At 39.1% G+C, this 21,271-nt stretch overlaps 1 protein-coding gene across 1 annotated transcript in view; it reads right to left on the bottom strand.

Annotated features, from left to right (window-relative positions):
* Positions 1 to 20,870, bottom strand: part of PARP8 (poly(ADP-ribose) polymerase family member 8) — a 139,833-nt gene extending 118,963 nt beyond the window's left edge. Inside the window, exons 1-2 of the mRNA XM_072416682.1 lie at positions 20,386 to 20,870; positions 19,440 to 19,494 (exon numbers count right to left, since the gene is read on the bottom strand). Coding sequence (XP_072272783.1) covers positions 19,440 to 19,494; positions 20,386 to 20,476 — 146 coding nt within the window. The 5' untranslated portion in view covers positions 20,477 to 20,870. The remainder of the gene's footprint in view (positions 1 to 19,439; positions 19,495 to 20,385) is intronic.
* Positions 20,871 to 21,271: the final 401 nt, after the last annotated feature.

The following is a 21,271-nucleotide window of genomic DNA, read 5'->3' as shown; positions in this document are numbered from 1 at the left end:
AAACCAAAAATAACAAACTGGTAACAAATTTACTGCATGAACTTAGAATATCACTAAAATAACATAGGGGCAGCTCAGACACATTGTGCCTGATTTAATAAAGCTCTCCAAGGCTGCGAGGGTCAGGCACACAGAGAAAAACAGGACAACTATGAAATAAAGCCATGGTAAGACAAAAGAGATCGTTGGGGGCTTTCTGAGGTGTTGACTGCTATCCTACCCAACAAACTATTGAGCTTTTGTATTCCCAGGACCAGGGTTTCAAAGTTTTATCTATGCTACAAGGAGACACATTGACACACATGAGCTCGGAGCTACCATTCTAGAAATAAATAACTTATGAATGGGCATATTTATCCCAATACAAGGGCAGCCTTCATGCCCTACTCTTCCAATCAACTGAAAACATGCATGGGTGGGCACAGTCATTGAATGCCGTCATCAGTTTTAAGATGAATTTGACTATATATGGAGTCTTCCTGTCTATGGGCATTTTGGAGTTATCCACAGATAAGAATGTTCTTTATGGCTTTTTTGCATATATGGCATATAATAACACGGTATAGAGACACCATAACTCAGAAGGCAACTCTCACAATCATTTGTAAGTGAAACAAAACCAAGACATCAAGGTAGGGTTGAGTACTGGGGAATTTTGTTAGAATGTGCTTTTAAAGTATGCACCCCTTAGTGTTAAGCACCCATGTAAGAGTAAAACAGATTGTCTGACTGCCATTTTGTATTTTGAAAATGCATGGAAAAGAATGACAGCACAACAATAGTTATTGCATGCATTTTTAGAGTAAATGTAGCTGTCTTTTGTATATCTTTGAGCATTACACCACCCACCCACACATTATTTTAAAATAAATGCACACATTTGTATTTATTTAGCTCTATTCTGGCTGGTGTGACAGACTGGGTCTTTTTCCTCTTTTTTCTCTTCCCAAAAGGTGGCTGGCCATTATTGCTGTCCATGATGGCCTGGCCCAAGAGATACTGGTTGCTATAATGCTGTATTTCATGCAAGCTGTAATAGAGGGTGGCTACTAGAAGCGTTCAGAAGACAAACTGGACCTGGGCTTTAAGACTTTACATATATTTTATTGATAGCCACAGCTTGTTTTTTTTTAATTCGTATGAGTTTGCATGAGTGACTAGAGGACCTCTTCCATTCTGGCAAATAGCATAACTGCCAGATGGCCATTTGGACATGGCCAACACTTGCGGGTTTCTTTGCTCCGGTTCCTATAAATCAGGCTCGCTGTCTATTATGTATATAAGCTGCCAAGAGATGTTGCTGCAAATATAATCTTCTGTGAATGAGCAACAATAAACACAAATCAGACTGAGCCAGCTCACTTTGCAAGTTATTTCTAGCTACAATAGAAGAGAAAATGGGAAATATTTTTTGTAACGATGTGAGATCCTTACAGTGGAATTCAACAAACGTATACTTCTTACCCAAGTTGTGGACTTATTCATCAATTGCCAAGTCTATTTTGCATTTTGCAGTCATGAAAAAAAGAATGATAGGACATCCAAAACACAATTAAAGAGTTTTTCTACATAAAATGATTGAACATTTTCATTGTAGATTTTCCTTCCAAGATAAAGCCTCTTTTCTACTATTTACCATACCTGTTTCTCAACCAGGGTTTATTGGAACCCTATGGTCCCTGAAAACATTGCTAGGAGTTTCTTTAGAAATAAGTAATTTGTCGATCTCAGGTCTGTTTAGATGATCCCAATAATTGTTTTGGCTATCTGTAAGGGTGACATTCTTCCCAATGGCCAGCAATATAGAAGACTTCTTACTAACGACCACCACACTAATGTTTTGTGATTACTGGATATAGTAACTATAGAAGAGGTTCTCTGAAGCCCTGAAAGTTATCAGAAGGGATCCCTCATGTTAAAAAGGTTGGGAAACATTGCAATAACTAAATTGAATAATACAATCTCTGCATAATATATATAAACCGACCATTCTCAGCCAGGGTTCCATGGAACCTTGGGGTTCCTCCAGAGGTTGCTAGGGGTTCCTGAGCTGTGGCTGATTGGTCTTCATTTTAATGGTGTCTGCTAGGGATGAGTAAGTTTTTAAAAAGCTTTCCTCCGCCAATCAGGGAGCACTAGAGGTTTTGAATGGGGATACTTGTCCCCATTTAACCTCTAGTGCCGGGGATCGCAAACAGGATTCCCAGGGCTGCAAGAATGATTGCAGTTCTGAGAATCCACTGTGAACCCGGGCCACTAGAGGTTAATTACCCTTTAATCCCGGGGGATCTTCTCAATGAATGCATCCACAGACGGCATTCATTGAGAACAGTGTGCAACCCCCGGCACTAGAGGTTAATTAACCTATAGTGCCCCGGGGATAGCAAACAGGAGGATTCCCAGGGAATCTCGTGAATCCCCTGTGAATCTTCCTGTTATAATTTCCCTGATCTTCCGATGGTTTCCTGAAATCGGTTCGCCGAAATTTTGCGTAACCATCGGAAGTTCGATGAAATTTTCACAAGAATGCCAGAGGCATTCTCGCTCTTCCCTAGTGCCTGCAAAAACCCTTAAACAACACCAGGCTCCTAACAAAGCCAATGACATGACAACAATATCTTTTCATGTATCATAAAGGTGGCATCCTGACAACAACAAAAGGGGCATTTTTTCCCTGCTAACTTTGATCTGTATTTAGGTTCTCCAAGATTCGATATTTTTTGCATGGGGTTCCCCTAGGATATAAAGACTGAGAAAGGCTGATAAAGACTAATCATATTTTGTATAACATTATAGCAACAATAGAGTTTTTAGCAGGAAACAAAAATTACAAAAGCCATGATTATTAGAGCTTACAGGGCATTTTGCTTGGCCTATATCCAGTTGGCAGGCACTTAACAAGTAGTTCAACATCAAAACACAGTAGATCCCCTGCAGCAATGTACAACTTTCTTTGATGAGTCTATAATTTTTTCATGACATGTCATGCAATTCTTTACACATAGTGCCACAGCCCTGCCTACAGACAGATGTCCGGAATACTGGTGAAAATCCACCACAAGCAAACTGCTTCCTTTAAAACATCCCTAAATGCCTCCCCCTTCCTTGGTAGAATATGTAAGGATACTGAAAGATGTTTATATATATACACAGTATAGTATAAGAACAATACAGGACACAGTAATGATATACTGCCAATGGAAGGACCCCACAAAGTGCAGTGTGGGAATTCTACAAGGAAGAAGTTGCAATATCTGAGGAATGGAACTTCAAAAAGACATAATCAAGCTACATTGCAAATCATACTTTAGAGCGTGCATACAAACATATGCACAACTTTTATTACTTTTTTAAAGTACAGGTGAGTCATTAGTTATTCTCTGAACAGTACACAACATTAGATTTATAAACTCTGTGAATAGAATACAGCGCAGTAAGTACACAGGAGACAACACCTTTACAGATTAGGCATTGGCATGTCTCTCCGCACAATTCAGCAACCATAGCATGCCCACATGAGTCATGTCATCTCAAGCTGCACTCTAATTTAATTACAATGGCTAATCTGGCATATGCTGAATTCATGCAAAATACGAATTCTATGTACTTTGACACTCTAGACCAGGGGTGCCCACACTTTTTGGCTTGCAAGCTACTTTTAAAATGACTAAGTCAAAATGATCTACCAACAAAAACAATGCTAAACGTATATTTATTTATATATATATATATATACCGAGTATACTACACAGAAGTGACTAAAGCTAATAAGACATTGAATGGCAGACCATTGCACAGACATTGCACTACAAGTCTATAGTGACAGGAAAGCTAGGAGAATGAAATGCTGCACAAGAAAAAGAACTGCTAATCTGTACAAAGGTATCTCGGTAATTGAACCCTGACACCGAGCCTGAACTGACTTGGCTGCCCAGCACTGCTCACCTCAGACTGCCCTCCCGCCCTCTCTGCTCTCCACTCCCCACTGTTACACGAGCCTTCTCATGCACTGAAAGACATCCCCGGCATCCCTATAGACGTACAGCAGGGCTGCTGGTAAACAGCAGGGAGGGGTAAGGCAGGGCTCCGCAATGGACACCCGTTGCCTTTGCGATCGATGTGTTGGGCACCCTTGCTCTGGACTTTCCTCTCTAGGCACCATGAATCCTTTTGTGTGTCAGATAGTTAGAATTAGTATGTTGAGAGTTTTGCTAGTCTGATTTTTTTTTCTTTTTTTTAACATAGTTGACTTCAATTTAATAAATTCAGAAATAAAACAAGTATATAGGTTTACTGTATTAAAGGGGAAAAATTCACTTTTTCTATCAGCCATGCTACCAGGTGGCATGGTGGCTCAGTTGGATCCTAGATTGGGCAATATCTGCATGAGTTTGTATTAGCCCCTTTTGTGGGCGTTAGTTCCCCCATTATCCCAAAAACATACAGGTAGGTAATTGGCTTTTCTAAATGGTCTTAATACATGTCAATGATTTATGACTATGGTAAGTATATATATAAGTAAATTGCAAGCTGCATGACACGACTATGGACTTGGAGTGCTACAGAAGATGTCTGTTCTATTTACAGTAGAACCCACGTTATCCAGGACTCTGATAACCGGAAAATTCAGATAACCAGCACCGAACAGCTCCACTTTCTTGATTGCTCCTGCAGCCCCAGCAGAGCTGTTGCATGTGTTCTGCATCCAAGAATACAAAACACAGCTCTGCTAGGGATGCGGGAGCAATCAGGAGAGCAGAGCAGAGCTCCGCTCTGTGATTGCCTGAGAAAAGGGAAACCCTGATGACGGCTAAAGCATTTCCCAGCCATTCAGCACTAGAGGTGAACGGGGACAAGTCTCCCCATTCGAGTCTGGTGCTGAATGGCGGAGAAACTCCAGTTTCAAAATAACCTCAGTTAACCGGAAACTACACTTATCTGGAATCGGCCATTCGCAGTGGGTGTCAGATAACCGAGGTTCTACTCTAAATTCATAAATAAATAGGTATAAAATTCATGAGACAAATAGGTAAATGCAGTATCTAAATCAACCAATGGGAATTTGCAGTTCATATCGCCCAATTTGTGGAGATGGATGGAAGAAGGATGATTGACATACCATGGTCATGCCACCTTTGCAAATGAATACATAAAAAATTATTGGTTAAACTTAACAAGTACAAAATAACACTTTTTATTAGTATAAAAATGCATTCATTATACATTTTTATATGATATCCACCCAAAAAGTTGGACAAGGGAGAAAAGGGGTGCAGAGGGACTTGGTATTGAAAAGGGGGCAGTTGGAATGTATGTCATGCAGTGAAGACACTTCAAATCGGTTGCTCTGACTTACTGTACTTTGTTTTTGTTATGTTTTGCTTAAGGTTTTCCTCTACCCCCAACTTTTGTTTCTTTTTTTAAACATGTATGCCTGTCTGTCACAACAGGAAACAACCTGCAAAACTATACTTCCTGTAGCTTTTGCTAATGACCACACCAAATACAGAGGGTGAATCAAACAAGCAAGAACACAAACAGTAATAAAAACCCTATAAAAGTTCTAAAACCCAATGCATGGTTATAAATACACTTCAATTTTCAATTCACTCAGCTTATGTCTAATGGTAACCTTATTACATGATAAGTCACAATAGTATTATCAGCAAGAAAAATGAATTCTGTAAGCAAATGGGCATGAAAAAGTGGATAACATCATCTGTGTACAGAGCTTTACTGGAATGATTTCCCACACGGAGCCCCCAAAAAGGTTTACACAATTAGCCATAGAAACACATGCTCCCCTTTCCCTCCATGTGGTACTGTTCTTGCCTGCTAATTCCTTACTAAACACTTGGCCCACCACTGACGAATTTTGGAGGTGGTGGGCAATGTTCTACAACCAGCAAGTGAAGACAAAGCAGGAGGAACTCCAGGCAGAGCTATGATATCATATCTTGAAAGTCAAGGTTTCTGGCCCTGATTTATGAAACCTCTCCAAGGCTGGAGAGAATATGCTTTCAGAAGTGAAGCTGGGTAATCCAGCAAACCTGGAATGGATCTGGTCCTGGATTCAACACATTTGCTAGCAAATGATTTTAGAAAAATGCATTCCATGTTTTCTGGATTACCCAGCTTCACTTCTGAAAGTGTATTCTCTCCAGCCTTGGAGAGCTTTCATAAATCAGGGCCTCTGAGAGCTTATGCTCTCAGATTCGCCAAATCTGAGAGCATAATCTCTATTTACATTAAAAAAAACAACAATTGTATTCTATATAAAAATTAATATACATACACATTTGCTATATATGCATACACAATTGCTACACAAGCCATTTAGTAATTTGATGTTATTACAATGACTTTTCCATTTCATTTTGTTGCCACTGTAATTTTCCAAAAACAATCAACAAATTCAACACAATAAATAGGGAAGGAATCCCATGAAAAGCAAAAAGATGAATCAACTTTAATGGCGGCCTCAGCAAGTTCTTACACTTTGTTTTCCTTTACACGTCCGCCATGTCATTCACCTACATAATACAGTAAAAGATCTTTCTCCCCACTTTTAAGACAGTACTGGGTATGTAAGCAATCAGTACCTCATGGACATGAGAGCTACGGTAATATAGGGGAAAAAAAGGGGATTAAGTTACATGACTAGAGTAGCTCAGAGATCCACAAATCTCCACTCCCGCTACTCCACCAACTTTGTCCCTCTTCCAACCCAAATAATATAACTGACCATGAATTGGGGAAATTGGCCAAGACACTGAAGAACCCCAACCGCACTGAGCCCCCAATTAAGCCCTCAACTGCACTGCACCATCTCAAGGGAAGATATAACTTTCGAGCAGACCCACCACTGGGCCCACCTATTCAGTATCATTTTGCCTTGTAACTTAGAGGACATCATATCGAAAAGGGTCCCTTTGCCGACCTCTAGCACCACCATGTCCCTTGCTTTTTTGGACATTAATTGTCCAGTAGGGGTAGAAGGACAGAAAGATTTTACAGAAAGTGTTTTCAATGTCCTTGTATCCATCCCCTTCCTCTGCCTCTTGCCAATCAACTTACTGACCTTACCAAAACCATCACACCCCATCATGTATCTCTTTTGTGTATTTACTGTTTTTTGTTTTCTTTTTGGCTCCAAACCAAGTGTTCTTCTCCATACTTGGAAGGTTTACTATAGCTCAAGCTCCTGCAGTTGCTTTTCTTGCATCCCACTATTCAGAGTTGCGAGGTGCAAGGGAAGCAGCTGCAGGAGCTTGCATTATAGTAAACCTGGCTCACCTTCATCTTTAAAGTTATTTTTTTCCTACTAAAAGCAATAAAGAGCTAAAACTTGGCTCTATGTGTGTATTTTTGATGCTGTCACCCTGTGGAAGTCAATGATGAAACATATTATGCATTAATTCAGCTTTGTGTGCCAGCACAGGTCAGATTGGAGTGTGAACAGCACTATTGTCCCACTGAAAGTGATTTCTTTAATTTGTGTTACATATTAAAAAGAAAGAAATGGGAAGGCATCATCAGCATCATTAGCCAGCTATTTATTCATTTTCATCATGCAAACAGTGTAAGCACCTGTGCAAGCAGGGGTATCACGATTCTGTAATTCACACAGAGCTGAGCTCAGACAAGGGACGAGATAAAGCAACACAATTAACCAAGTAATTGTTCTACAGTACTCATGAGCTATCAAGGGACTTACAGAAAGACAGAGAGAGCAGGGTAACAGAGATAAGTTCAACTGCTTCTCCTTTTCTTGTCCAGTGACAGTCATGGCAAAGGCTGGGGTGTGACAGAGGTGTCCCCTTTGTCCTATCTCAACTCAGAAAGTTGGGGGTATGAACAGACAAAGGGTTTGATTTATTAAAGCTCTCCAAGGCTGGGGAAGATAAACTATCATGGGGGAACCTGAGTGATCCAGCATTTGCTATTAGGTGGTAAATGTTTTCAATGCTGGACCAGATCCATTTCATGCTTACTGGATCACCCAGGTTCTCCTATGATAGTATATCTTCCTCAGTAATAGAAGATTTTAATAAATCAGGCTAAATGTTTTTAGACATTATAGGGCCAGTTTTGGTTTATCCATCCTATACTGTGGTTGGTTAAGAAATGAATACAAACTCAGGGCCGATAATCTAAATATTGTGATCTTTCACTGGATATCCACTGAAATTTCCTTGGTTGTGTCTGCAAATACAAAACTGAAATCACTTTATGTCAACATGTGACTCAACTGGTTACACAAGAACAAAATGTTGTAAAAACATGAGGAGTGTTAGTAACCAGTTATACTCCAGAGCCAAGTTCAGATTTTAGATACAGAAGTAATAATTGGGCAATAACTTTGTTTTTCTAATATATGATATCAAGGAGGAAGCGTACAATAATTTTACATCTTCTTTGAAAAAAATGGTAAATATTTTTTAAAAATGGGGTTGCCTTTAAAAAAAATTTTAATGTAATGCCTTGATGTGTTCTATTTATCCTGACAATTATGTTTCTTGTACAAAGAGTGGCCATAGGACTGTAGGTAAAGTTTTGCATTGTCACTGATAAAGAAACAGCGAGGGAATCTTCCAATACGCACACTTTTGTAAGAAGAAAATTCCAGATTGCCTTCTCCAGAGTTTTTTTGTAACTAAAGCTAAGTATACAGTTATTTAAATGCCCGTATTTGAAATGCCCTTTTTTCTGTTCAACGGGAGAATCCAGAGCATTTTCTTGATAGGCTGTAAAGAGAACACATTCCGCAGCCTTTGTAAAGTGCCCATAAACACCCAAAAAGACAAGACATTTATAGATTTTAGGTGCCTTGGGCATTGTTGTGGTGTTTTGGGGCATTTATGGACATTTTCCCCTATTCTACCTCTTCTCTGCCACATACCTTGGTTTAAAATGCCTTTATAAGTGCTTAAAAACTTGTACAAAAGCTGTGCATTTACAAGCATTTACATTGAAAGTCAATGTAAGCTTAGCCTAACTTCTATGTATCTGTATATGTTTACTTTTTTCTGCTACATAGATGGGGACCTCAAGCTAACATAATGTTTATGGGAAATACGTCTGATACATATTAGGTACATCCTAATTCTTTAAAGGATAAATGCATTTTCATACACTTGCAAACGTGCACTTCTTTCCCTGCATCCTGTGGCCTTAGCACAATGCAATGTTTATATGCTTCTCTGCTGGGAAAAGGATCCCCATTGACTGCTATGGTAGACAGACCCGTTGAAATCTATAAAGTTTCCATTTGCTGGCTCAGCCCATGCAGAGGTAATTTTCTCTGAAGGATGTAAACATTCTAGCTGGTGGTTTCAAAGTGCACTTATTCTTCAACTGGTTAAACTTACATTATATGTATGCAATACATATGTATGTATGTATTATATATATACAAACAGTGAGATACCTAAGGTGGCAATGAATATACTTTTGGGAAGGCTGGACAGAAGGTATAGGATTTGCACTAAAAAAATCTGTCCTCTAAATTCCTTTACATTTTAAATATCCTTTGTACTAATATTCTAAAGACATTTTACATGTTATGATCTAGGGTAGCTTGAAGTTAAAGGAATTGGGGTTGCTTTAGTTAGTCAGGTCTTGGTTCAGCAATGTTATGTATCCAAATATTAAAGTCAGCTGACTACCTGAACATTCAGAATGACCAGATTTTTCCATCAATGTTTTTTTTTCCTTCCCTGGTGGCACAGGCAAATTCCAGGATGACTATACCAAGATTCATCAGGCTTAGATTGTGAAAGAGTGGTTCAGAGAGAACATTTTCAAACATGTATTGGACACCATAGATTCCAGGCCTTAACCCCATTGGGAGTCTTTGGGATGTGGTGGAGAAGACTTTATCAATGGTGTTTGCCAAAATGACTCACATACAATGACATTGCATGCCCAACGGTGCGGGAAAAATGTGAAGCACTAGCTCAAATGTTGAAAGACCATGGCAAGTTCACTTCATTTTAAAACAACAAAGAACAAAAGCCAGCTGATTATATATATATATATATATATATATATATATATATATTTATATATATATCCATAAATCAGTTGGCTTTTGTTGGTTGTTATTTTATAATGAAGGGAACTTGCCATGGTCTCTCAACATTTGACCTGGTGCTTCACATTTTTCCCGTACCGTTGGGCATGCAATGTCATTGTATGAGAGTCAGCTTGGCACTGCCAGCATGTAAAACACACAGTTACAAAACAACTAGAAAGGGGACTGCCAATAATCATGATTAGTAAAAAGTATTAAAATAAGAGAGGATGCCTTTAGGTTTAGGTACATTTAAAATGAAGGCAGAAGTTGTATATTTAGTTCTGTCCAATACCTAAATTTGGAAAGCAGAAGCAGGGCACCTAGTACCATGCTTTACTTCTGTTTGGAATACATTTGTGCTAGATGAGCTAATGTGAGCTATTGCTAACAGAAAAGAATGGAGGGATTATCTCATAAATCGGATGCTGCTCTTTCACTGTCCACTTAGTAGGCTGGAGGTGGAGGGGGGAACCTCTATATTCCATATGTGATCTACGCACATACCCAAGTAAGCAGTTATCCAGCTGATCAGGCGAAGGTTGGGAGTTGTAAAAGGAATGGATGAATAGATAGATAAATTCTGTTGGAGGTATTTCCCCTGTGTGTATGTTTTTCTCAAGTTCAACTTTAAGCTATTGTTGGGCATCACAAACAAGATACAATAATGATGGATAAGCCATATTCACTAAAAGTGAAAAGCAAAAACAATGGTCATGGCCCAGGAGCACCATGATACTTGATTTGTGGAAATTGCAGTCTTTGCACAGGTATGCCATAACAGGTTAATTTATTACCATATTCCCTCTCCAACTCCTTTATAACTCAAGCACCACCTTCCCATATCTCATGTGCCCCACATTCATACACATATTGCAACAGTCACAATAGAAGCTGTATTGTCTTGGGTCTTGCCACCAACAAGAATGACTCTTAGTTCTAAAGAATCCAATAATATATATTTTTTTTAATTATTAAAATATAATACATTGAACGATACCCCCCACCAACCTATAGGAGTTAGCAACAAAAAATTGTTCCAACAAAAAAAGCCTATTACTGTATGCGAGCCACACACACAGTCTCTTGGCTTAGTTTGTCACCTTAGCCTGACACTTCTGGCAGTAAAACTAAGAAGGAGATATATCATCTTATTTCTTTTTAAACGCTTGTCATTGCTTGTGTTTAAATAATGTGGTAGAAAAGAGAGACATTCAAGCGTGACCACTGTATAAAAAAAAAAAATCTTTTTATGAGTAATGCCTTTAATGAAAGCAATCATGCAAGCCTGGGATGCAACAACAAAGCCATCCTTCAGCTCGGGCAATGATAATGTCAGCCTGTGGCAATTCTAGAGTTTCTCTCCATTCCTAAACTCCAAATACGGGGAAATAGGTGCTAAAACAAGAGCTTCTAATTGTGAGTTTCTCACCAATTTCACATATTCTAACCCAACAGGTCCATTCCCATATGGGAGTGATGAGTCTAAACCTTATAAGCTCCATGTCAGTATTCAGCAATGATAATAATAATTCTCTCCATGTCAGCGTGTATCGGAGTTTACATGGGTTAATGAACTTCTTTCTAATTGGTTGCATAGCCTCAAGCACTGCATCGTGGGAGAATCAAGAGAAGTTCCTATACTTCCTAAAATCAGGGAAAAAACATTTTCTGGGGGGAATGAATAGAGTATAACACAACGCATAGAATGTATACTGTTATGCTTCCCAGGGTAGCACAATGCACCACATAGTGCTGCGCATTGCAGTAGGGCTAAAACGGGCCTGAAACATTTCAAGTACATAATTAAAAAATAATTCGCTTTGCAAATAGTACAAAAAAAGTGATCAGAACAGAAAAACCTATAGGGAATCCTGTGGGATCAATTAAAAAGTCAGACTTTTTTTTTCACTAGATTTGGGACCTTGGACAGTATGGGGACCAATCTAAATACATTTTTTGTTCTGTTAACCTCAAATTGTGATGATAAAACACACACATTTTCACACAACTATGGGAAAAGTTATGGTTAACTAAAACTAATTGCTGTGATTTCACTTGGTTACAGTCACACTGTTTCCAAACACTTTCTCCACAGTACTTTTCTCCAATATGCCATCATCGAGGGCTGCACCAACGTCATTCATATAAAAGACAGAGGCAGGCATGCCAGTGCAGAAGTCCATCATTGAATGATCCCGGGAGCAGCTGCTTTTGTATAAATAGGGGGTCATCAAATGTACCTGAGTTGAATGTAAAGGTTGCTGTTGGGTAAATATTGCAGAAATAAAAGCATTTAAAATAGATTGACTGTAGAAACAGTAGGTTAATGTATTTTAAGGTAACTAGTACAGTGACTTGATATGCTTGTTTTATATTTTTAAGAAGTAAATAAAATAAAGAAGAAGTATTATAAAATAAAAAAAAATGTAATAATTAGAGATTGAACTTAAACGTTCTTCTTTAGACAATATGTTTCAAGAATATTTGATTCTTCTATGTTCCCCCAACAGCAACCTTTACATTCAAGATTTAATTGCCCCCATTCATACAACTTTCAGTGATTTATAAACAGCCCTTGACCAAATTTGCAAATGTTCCTAAACTCACACAAATGTTTTTTGAGTGAATCACTATGCAAATCTTCTGCTAGTTTGGCTTTTTTTTTTTTTTGGAATAGAATAAAGACCTTCTTAGACCAATGGTTTAAAACCTTTGTAGGCTTTTGTATGTTTTATATTTGTTTACTGACAGTGGTTTTCCCATCGGGGAGATCCCTCTGAGCTCCAGTGTGGTCACTGGGACACACAGGAACTGAGTGTAATCTTATACTTTCAATAACAGATATCCACTTATTGTTCTTACAATATATGAATAATATGTTTTTGATACCAAAAATTCATCAGACTAAACCTAATTAGATAGGATTATATGTATATATATATATATATATATATATATATATATATATATAGTTTTATATTACTTTTTTTTACACATATGCATACAAGTATTCAGTTTAATCACTTCTTCATTTATCTCATTTAGGAGATGAGTACACTTTTGCTAGTCTCTAATTGAAAGCTCATTTACATAAACCAATTTATAGAAATAATAATATTCACACTAGAAGCACGTAGCCCTATTAATGTGCAGCGTACTAAGAGAAGCGTAACATTAACAAATGGTACCATTCCATTCTATGTAGTTAGTGAATTTATGTGTCTATATAAAACACATTTACCTGCAGTGTTCAAAGAAGTATGTCCACTAGTGTTGGTGTTTGAATTTGGGTTGTCCTTATATTCAACCCAAATATGGCTTTTCGAATTCGTATAGACCCGACCTGAAAAACACGGTATTCGACTTTGCAAATCCGTGTGTAAAAAAATGTGTTAAAAAAAAGGCTTTAATGTTAATTTATTGAATGTGTGTGATTTTCAGACATGGACATTGTGTAACTAACTTTTTTTTTTTACAGGTTATCCCACAATGACAACATGATTCCCACGGCTGATTGGCTCTGTGATTGGCCGTGGAAAGGTAAACCCTGAAGACAGCCAAACGTCATCAGGATTTTCCTCTCCCCAGCCAATCACAGAGCACTAAAGGTGAATGAATGGGGAGACTTGTCCCCATTTAGCCTCTAGTGCCCAGGGATCCCCGATAATCTCTATTTTGGAACACATACTATAGTTACGCTAGGGCTGCTAGACTAATCAGGGGACCGGAGCTGTCAGCTCTGCTCCCCTAATTGCTCTTCCGGTTCAACACAGTCTCGAAAAATAACTTGAATTTTCCCCCATTTGACTTTGATTGGTGTTCGAATTGGACGTTCATTCACATATCGCCCTATTCAATCGAATAGCTGTCGAATCGAATAATGAGATATTCGATCAATACTAATGTCCATGTCTGGAAAATGTAATATATAGGAAATACATGTTAATTTTTGTAAACTTATAACAACTGTAAGCTGATTTCATTGTATGCGGACTTATTATTGGTAATGGTACCCACTTCAACATCTTACAGAAATAACTACAAAAATTGTCTACAGCAGTAAACTTGATTCCTCTTAAAGACAGTTAAAACAAATCGTGCTGAGTACTTACAAACCACATAAGCCACCGGCAGTCAGCTAGAAATTGCAAGGTTTCAGAAAGGTAATAACTAGATTCTGATTCTTTTACTCTTGGAAACTAAATTAAAACAATGAAGACTTGAAAACAACAAACAGCCATATGTCATATATGTGGAATGCCACTTTGGTTTAGCTTGATTAAGAAATGTTTCTCAATAGAAAGTAACTTTTAAGTCCAGGTACATGTTAGTGTATACAAATAGTCTTCAACTCAATACCTACAGTATGTGCATGTGGAAGCCCTTTGGCCAAAGCTATGCTCATGCCCTCCACTTTTCTCTGAAAATACACTCCATTTCTTTCTAACACAAATGCCAGAGATTCAACTGACCCTAAAGGCACACAGGGGAAGAATATGTAAAGGTAATATTACACTTACACTGTAGACAAGGTCTTTATACAGCAATATCTCCAAACAGTATGTAGTGCAAAGACAACTCATGTTCTATTTCAACATTGTGGCAACAATTACAGGAATGCTTATCTGTTCTAGCACAATGTGCCCCTGGGCAGCTCCATAAAGACAGGGATTGATTAACTTAGTGGTAAGGAACTTGAGTGGCCTTCAATGTTCTGACCTCAACCCTAAAGCTACGTACACATGTCCATCGGTTCTCGCCTGATAATCGGCTCAGGGCCGATATCGGGTGAGAATCTGGCATGTGTTCAGCGCCAGTCGTCCATCGTCCGAATGACTGTTCTGGCGGATCAACTGACGATGGATGACTAACGATCCTCTGCATAGAGCAAAATGTTGCTGTATGTACAGCACTTGTTCATGCATCATGCAGTGCAAGTTGTTGGAAGGGATTGTGAAAGATCCTTTCCAATGACTATTATTGCACGTGTGTATGTGGCTTTAGGAACACCTGGATTGGATGCAAACAGCACGCAAGATCTTTTTGTCCAACAACATTTTTTGACCTTACAGTTAGTCTTTTGGCCCAAAGGGAAATTATGGAAAGACTTATGGACTTGCCAGAAGAATGAAGGCAACTCCATATTAATTTTGATAATTTTGGAATGGGCTGTCCAACAAGCTCACATAGGTGTGATGGTGAGGCGTCCACAAACATTTGGCCACATGGAGTCCTTATATATTGCAGGTTCCCACATTTCTAAACCTCCGTGGAGTTGTGAACACAGCATACAGTGAATGTACGTGCCTGACCTCTATTTTATTAAAACTGACTCTTTACTGACTGTTAAGCAAGAAATAGTTCCCTTAAAAACCATCACCAGGAGCAAAATGTATACATTTACAAAATTACAAAGCTATTTTGCTTTAGGTTGAGCTTCCCACATGTTTAATATAGTCTATTTTACATTTGTTATGTCCCACAACTAGCCACCGAGAATTACGCAAAGAATGCCCTGAAGGTTTTTTTTTATAATAAAATAAGTCATGCAGAGGTATAGTGAAAATAGAAGAAATATATTCAAGAAATTTAAGGCAAAATATTGCAGAAAATAAATGGAAATAATTACAAAGTACCTTTACCAAATCACTCCATGACACAGCACTGGTTTATTATATTGTATTTTATTTTTCTAAACCAGCCATTGCTCATGTAGACAAACAATAAATAAAATAAGTAGATGATTAGAAATATACAGCCGCAAGGGGAATATGTGTTAAAGTGACTCATGGCATGAGAGCAGTATGAGGGCAAAAGGAGGTCAGCAATGGCAGCAATAAATATTCTATTATGAGAGATTCAGAGATTCACTTTAAAGACCTTAAATAATGCTGAAAAAACAATAAGTCACAAACAGTAAGAAAAGCAGCACCACCAAATGTTCAATGGCAGCTACAAATGCAAACAAAATATCCAGATGTTAAAAAAGGTTAAAAAAAAATTATGCAATGGGAGTATAATATTATCTCTGTATAAATTGCTTTGTTCTATCAAAATGCTTCCAAGTTTTGGACAAAGGAGGTGGTCAACAATCAATGTTTGTAAGGGTTTCTTCACATGGACATTTGTGCAGTGGTATCAAGCATTGTATAAGAGTTTTTAAGGGGTTGGCAAAGCATTTTGGAAAGGTATATGAGAAGCAAGTAGGTTAGAGTCGCCTATACTGTTTTCAGTGTGCAGAATGGAGTTTAACCTGACGAAGCCAATAGCATATGGTGAAACACGTCATATATTGCACTGATTTCTGGTCTCGTAAAGAGCTTCTCTTTTTAAGAGGAGGTAAGTCTTACCTCCACATATGTTGGTTAACGATTTCATTATTTTATCATTTTAGATGCTTCCTAATTATAGTAGTGAACTACAGACAACATGTTTCTATACCCTTTAGTTCCTGGACAAGACAACCAAAATGCTAACCACACTTATTTCAGTTTTGGGGCATTTCACAAATGCTGGTCAAAACCACCAGATGCCAAGGGGATAAAAAAGGGTGCCAATAGCCATTAATCACACCACAACTTAAAAATCTGTGTAAACAAGCCCTGAAGGTTCTTATTTAATCAGGTCATTGCATAGCTAGCATCTATGACATTTTTCTGGGCTTGTTCTGTAATGCTGAAAACATTTTGTTTTTCATCAAAGTAATTTCCTGAATTGTAATGAATGCCAGGGACATTGCCCCAGCATTTAAGGCCATGCAGATAACCTAATCCAAGCACCACTAAATATGTCAAGGTAATGTTGTTCGTCCAGCAACATGACAACAAGTGAACTGCCCTGTTCTATAATCAAATTATTACAGTTCCATGAAGCCTGGGACAGGTGAAAACCTGGATATGTTTGCCTTTGGAATGACTTAATTAAAACACAATTGGTCGTGTGGTTTCAGTTCACTTTTCATACATATCCACTGATTGGGTCCATCATTCAGCAAATCATATCAACAACATAGAATATATAATAGATTAAAATAGAGCAATGCCTTTTCACATCTACCTTTTACAGCAGCATTCAGACCAGGGAGGGGCAGCACATGGTGCCAATTGAGCTCTGCTTCAAGTTTATGTGATTGCTTGAGAACATGTAGACAGGAGAAGAGAAAGCAGAGTGAGCACAGTTGACGTTGCTGCACCTCAATGGCCCAACTCACAGCTTGGGGATAGGGAGATGACACCAAAATGTTCGTTCAGACTATAACACAAGCACAGATGAGCTGCCAATTTAGCATTCAACTGGCCAGTCCAATCCATTTACCAATTGGTCACCTGTACCATAACACAGCATACAAGTGCACAATATTCTGCCTTCTGAATATTTGAGGTTGGGTATGGGGTAAACCTCAAAATCATGCTAAGAATGCTCCAACAGACCTCTGAATTGGATTTACTTAATCATACATGACAACACTTTGCCAAATGGTGCAAGTACTCCATATCCAATCAAATGATTTTGTACAATTTGTTTGCAATTTAATAGACTTGAGGTTCACAGGCAATGCAAATATTTTATTTAATGATCAATCAGTAAAAATCATTTCCCCAGAGTTGAATCACCAACATCAATTGCCAATGTCAATGTGCCAAGACACACTAGAGGTAATTTTGAGTGTTGTGATTAAGCTGCAAAGAGAATGCAGCTGGAAACAGTAAACATGAATATGAAATGTTTTTGTCTTTTTTTTGCTCATCTCATCATTTCTGTATTCCCTGCCACACACTGGAAAATCAACTGGATTATTAGAACTTAAAAATTGCCAGAAAAACAAATACAAGTACCATAAATGTTTCAAAAACTATCTGTGTAAACCAGGTCTAATAGAAAAGTAATGTCCCCCTCTTGGCTGTGCTGTCTGGACAGAAGTGCTGTCTAGTGATCTCACATAGGAATCCAAACTACTGGTCATAAACCTTTATTAGCCTAAGGTGGCTGACAACATAGAAATACATGATAGTGATAAAATGCAGCCTCCCATCACCGGAGTACCAAAGGAAATTCCTTTACGTAATATCTCTGTGTATGTAGGTCTACCAGTCCTTCGGATATTGCCATCTAAGACACAACATGGGCCCATTCACACATATGCACTGTTTTCCTGAATGTACCTGGACTTATTTTTATATCACACATTACCGTGTGCTGCATTCTTAGGGCAGCTCATTTAGCTCATGCTAACCCAATATTAAAAATGAATGGAGCTGCATTGCACAACATGCAGAATGAAACTTAGAGCCCTTGTGATTAGGGGCTCTTGGCTGTTGGAGACATGGCTGGTGTGTTTGATCATGTTTTGTATCAATTCTATTTTTTTTTCATGTTAAAGCTTTAGGGTAGAGACAAAGGTCTTTATTCAGAAGTAGTGAGAGGATGGTTATGCATCTTCATTGGTCTTCACCTACGAGGCATGTTCCCACCAATCCAGCAACCGAAATGATGCCTCAACATCCTCTCAATAGGAAATGGTTGGCCAAATCATTCTCTTAAGTGTTCCATGGGATTCCAAGGTTGCTCCAGAGGTTTGTCGACCTGTTATTGATTGATCTTGCATTTGATGATGCCTCCATAGGAAAAGAACCAGCACCACTTGGTAGAACAAGCTTCATGATGCTAATGATCTTTTTAATTATCTATAAAGGGGGTATTCTAGCCACCACTGTAAGGGGGACATTTTACTGCCCAATAAAATGAATTTAGTAGGGTTTCCCTATGACCTTAAAATGATATCGTGGGTTTCTCAGGGATAAAAAGGTTGAAAATGCTGGGTTTGTCGGATGGCTTTCTGAACAGGTTAGGACAGGCCTTTCCATGATTAAAGATTGGGGCTTCCCCAGCTCGGCTGGGAAGATGTTGGGGACAGGAGGAGAACTTGTCACATTTAGAGTTACTTGTTGTTACAGTTTACTGAAGATAATTATTTATAATCAATAAAGCTTTGGCCTTGTCCTTTAAATAAAATTGATGTTTCCCTGTCTTGTCAAGGTATCGAATTATAAATCAAGTTACGGGCCTATGCTTCTCATCAGCCATGCGTGTTACCATGCGTTGCAGGTAATGTGCATTAACATGATCGTTTCCATAACACATATATGTAAATGGGCCTTGAACACAACTTTGTGTATATGATGTGACTTCATCCCTAACCTATCCCTGCTTTATCTCCAGCTATTCCAAGATTTAGCGTGGCTTTTGTTAGAGCATTTACAAGCAACCTGAGAAGAGGTGATGCCATGGCAACAACAGTCAATGCATAACACAGGGCCCAAGACATTCTTCAGGGAACATTAAGCATATGTACACTGTGTACCTTTTGGTGCCTCCTAGGAAGGTAAAGGTGAAAGTGGAGTCCGAGTATTTGAAATCTGCAAGGGAAATAAAGAGAGAGAGAGAGCGTTGAGTGATGTATATTCCCATTTGTCAGCAGCATCCCTCCCACCTCCTCCAATGGTGAGGTAAGCAAGCTATAGGCACCTTACATTGCAGGAAACCCCTATTTCAACAAGTGCACTGGTGCCATGGCAACCGGAGGAATTTCAGCTGTCATTGAAAGCAACACAGCACATCGATGGTCCTATAGTCGTGTACATACAATGGCAAAACACGGATGAAAGGCAAGCTCTGTTTGCACCAGCTAACCTTATACAAGCAATGGATACAAGAATATTTTTTTTCTAACCATAACCCCCTATGGGAAAAATGAAGGGATACAAAATGGGAGGAGGACAGTGTCATGATCACTCGTTAACCATGATTCCTTCTATTGGGTGAATGCCAAACATGCTAATATTAGGGTTAATAATAGGCATATATTATAACGATGATGAGCATGTTAAAGAAAAAAAATAATAATAATAGTATGCATGTTTGCAAACCAAAATGGGCAAATTTAATCACAGTACAAAGACCTAGAGAATTTCAAATTTTTCAACCTCTGGTGTTACCCCAATGAGCCGACTTGCAAACCCGGCTTCAGCAGCCCGTGAGACACCAGTTTTCGGCAGCACGGTGTGCGCAAACTAACGCGTTCTGCTTACGGATTGGTTGCCCTGCCTTAGCGCATGCCGTAGCTCCATCCACTATTTAAATCCGGTCGCCACCGGGCAAAGGGCACCTACAAGGCATTATGTGAACGAAAAAGCCCTGTTATTGTTAGCCCCCGTGCCCAACGGTAAGCTGAGAAAAAGGAGGGTGGCAAAGGGCAGTCGAAAGCTGGGGGGAAGGTTTGTGATGCCTCGTCGCCCCCGATAACTCACCTGAAAACAGGCAGTCCTTCTCCGCCTTGCACTTTTGGATGACAATGTCGATATCCTTCTGAATCCTCTCTTGCCGTGAACACATCCCCATGAAATACACTCCCTGGGAAAGCAGCTTTATTGTCCCCCAGTACAGCGTTCACTCGGCGGAATAACACAAACAGAAATACAAGCCTGTGTGGCAGCTCTGGGGTCTCTCCAAGAGGTTTTGCTGTAGCTGGAGGATGAGGAGTGGGCTGCTAATGATGCTGCTGCTGCTGCCGCTGATTCTGATGCTGCTGTCGCTGCCGCTTTATTGCAATTTCCTCTCTTGACAACAGCCTGTGAGTTGATGAAAACCTCCCCCGCAGACAAATGCTTATCGGTAGCAGTGCAATAGAGAGAGGGAGTGAGTAATAGCAATCATCAGCAGCTCACAGCAAGAGGGCGAGAGAGAGAGAGAAAGGGAGAGAGAGGATAGAGAGAGACAGAAGAGCAGACACAGGAGGAGAAGTAAAGAGGCAGCACAGAGGAGGGAGGGGAAAAGCTGCAGCTACTGGATGTACAGCCATAGCTGACACCAGACACTGGCCAGGGGAGGGGGACATTGCAACTTGAATGGGAGGTTACTCTTGCCATGATACAAATTGCTACATGTAGGATGTGAACTGGGGATGCCTAATTTTTAGGATTGCCTGTTCCTTTAAGGCCACCGCTGCATCCAGACTCCTAGGAAAGGTACGCAGACACACTTAGGGCCTCTTCCCATGTGTGTTATTATTATTATTAATAATAAACAGGATTTATATAGCGCCAACATGTGTGTTTCCCATGTGTGTTATTATTATTAATAATAAACAGGATTTATATAGTGCCAACATATTACGCAGCGCTGTACATTAAATAG

This window comes from Pyxicephalus adspersus, chromosome 6, assembly GCF_032062135.1.
Source record: "Pyxicephalus adspersus chromosome 6, UCB_Pads_2.0, whole genome shotgun sequence".
In the NCBI taxonomy this organism is placed as follows: Eukaryota; Metazoa; Chordata; class Amphibia; order Anura; family Pyxicephalidae; genus Pyxicephalus; species Pyxicephalus adspersus.
Note: the sequence above shows the minus strand (reverse complement) of the source record. Positions and strands in the feature narration are given on the sequence as shown.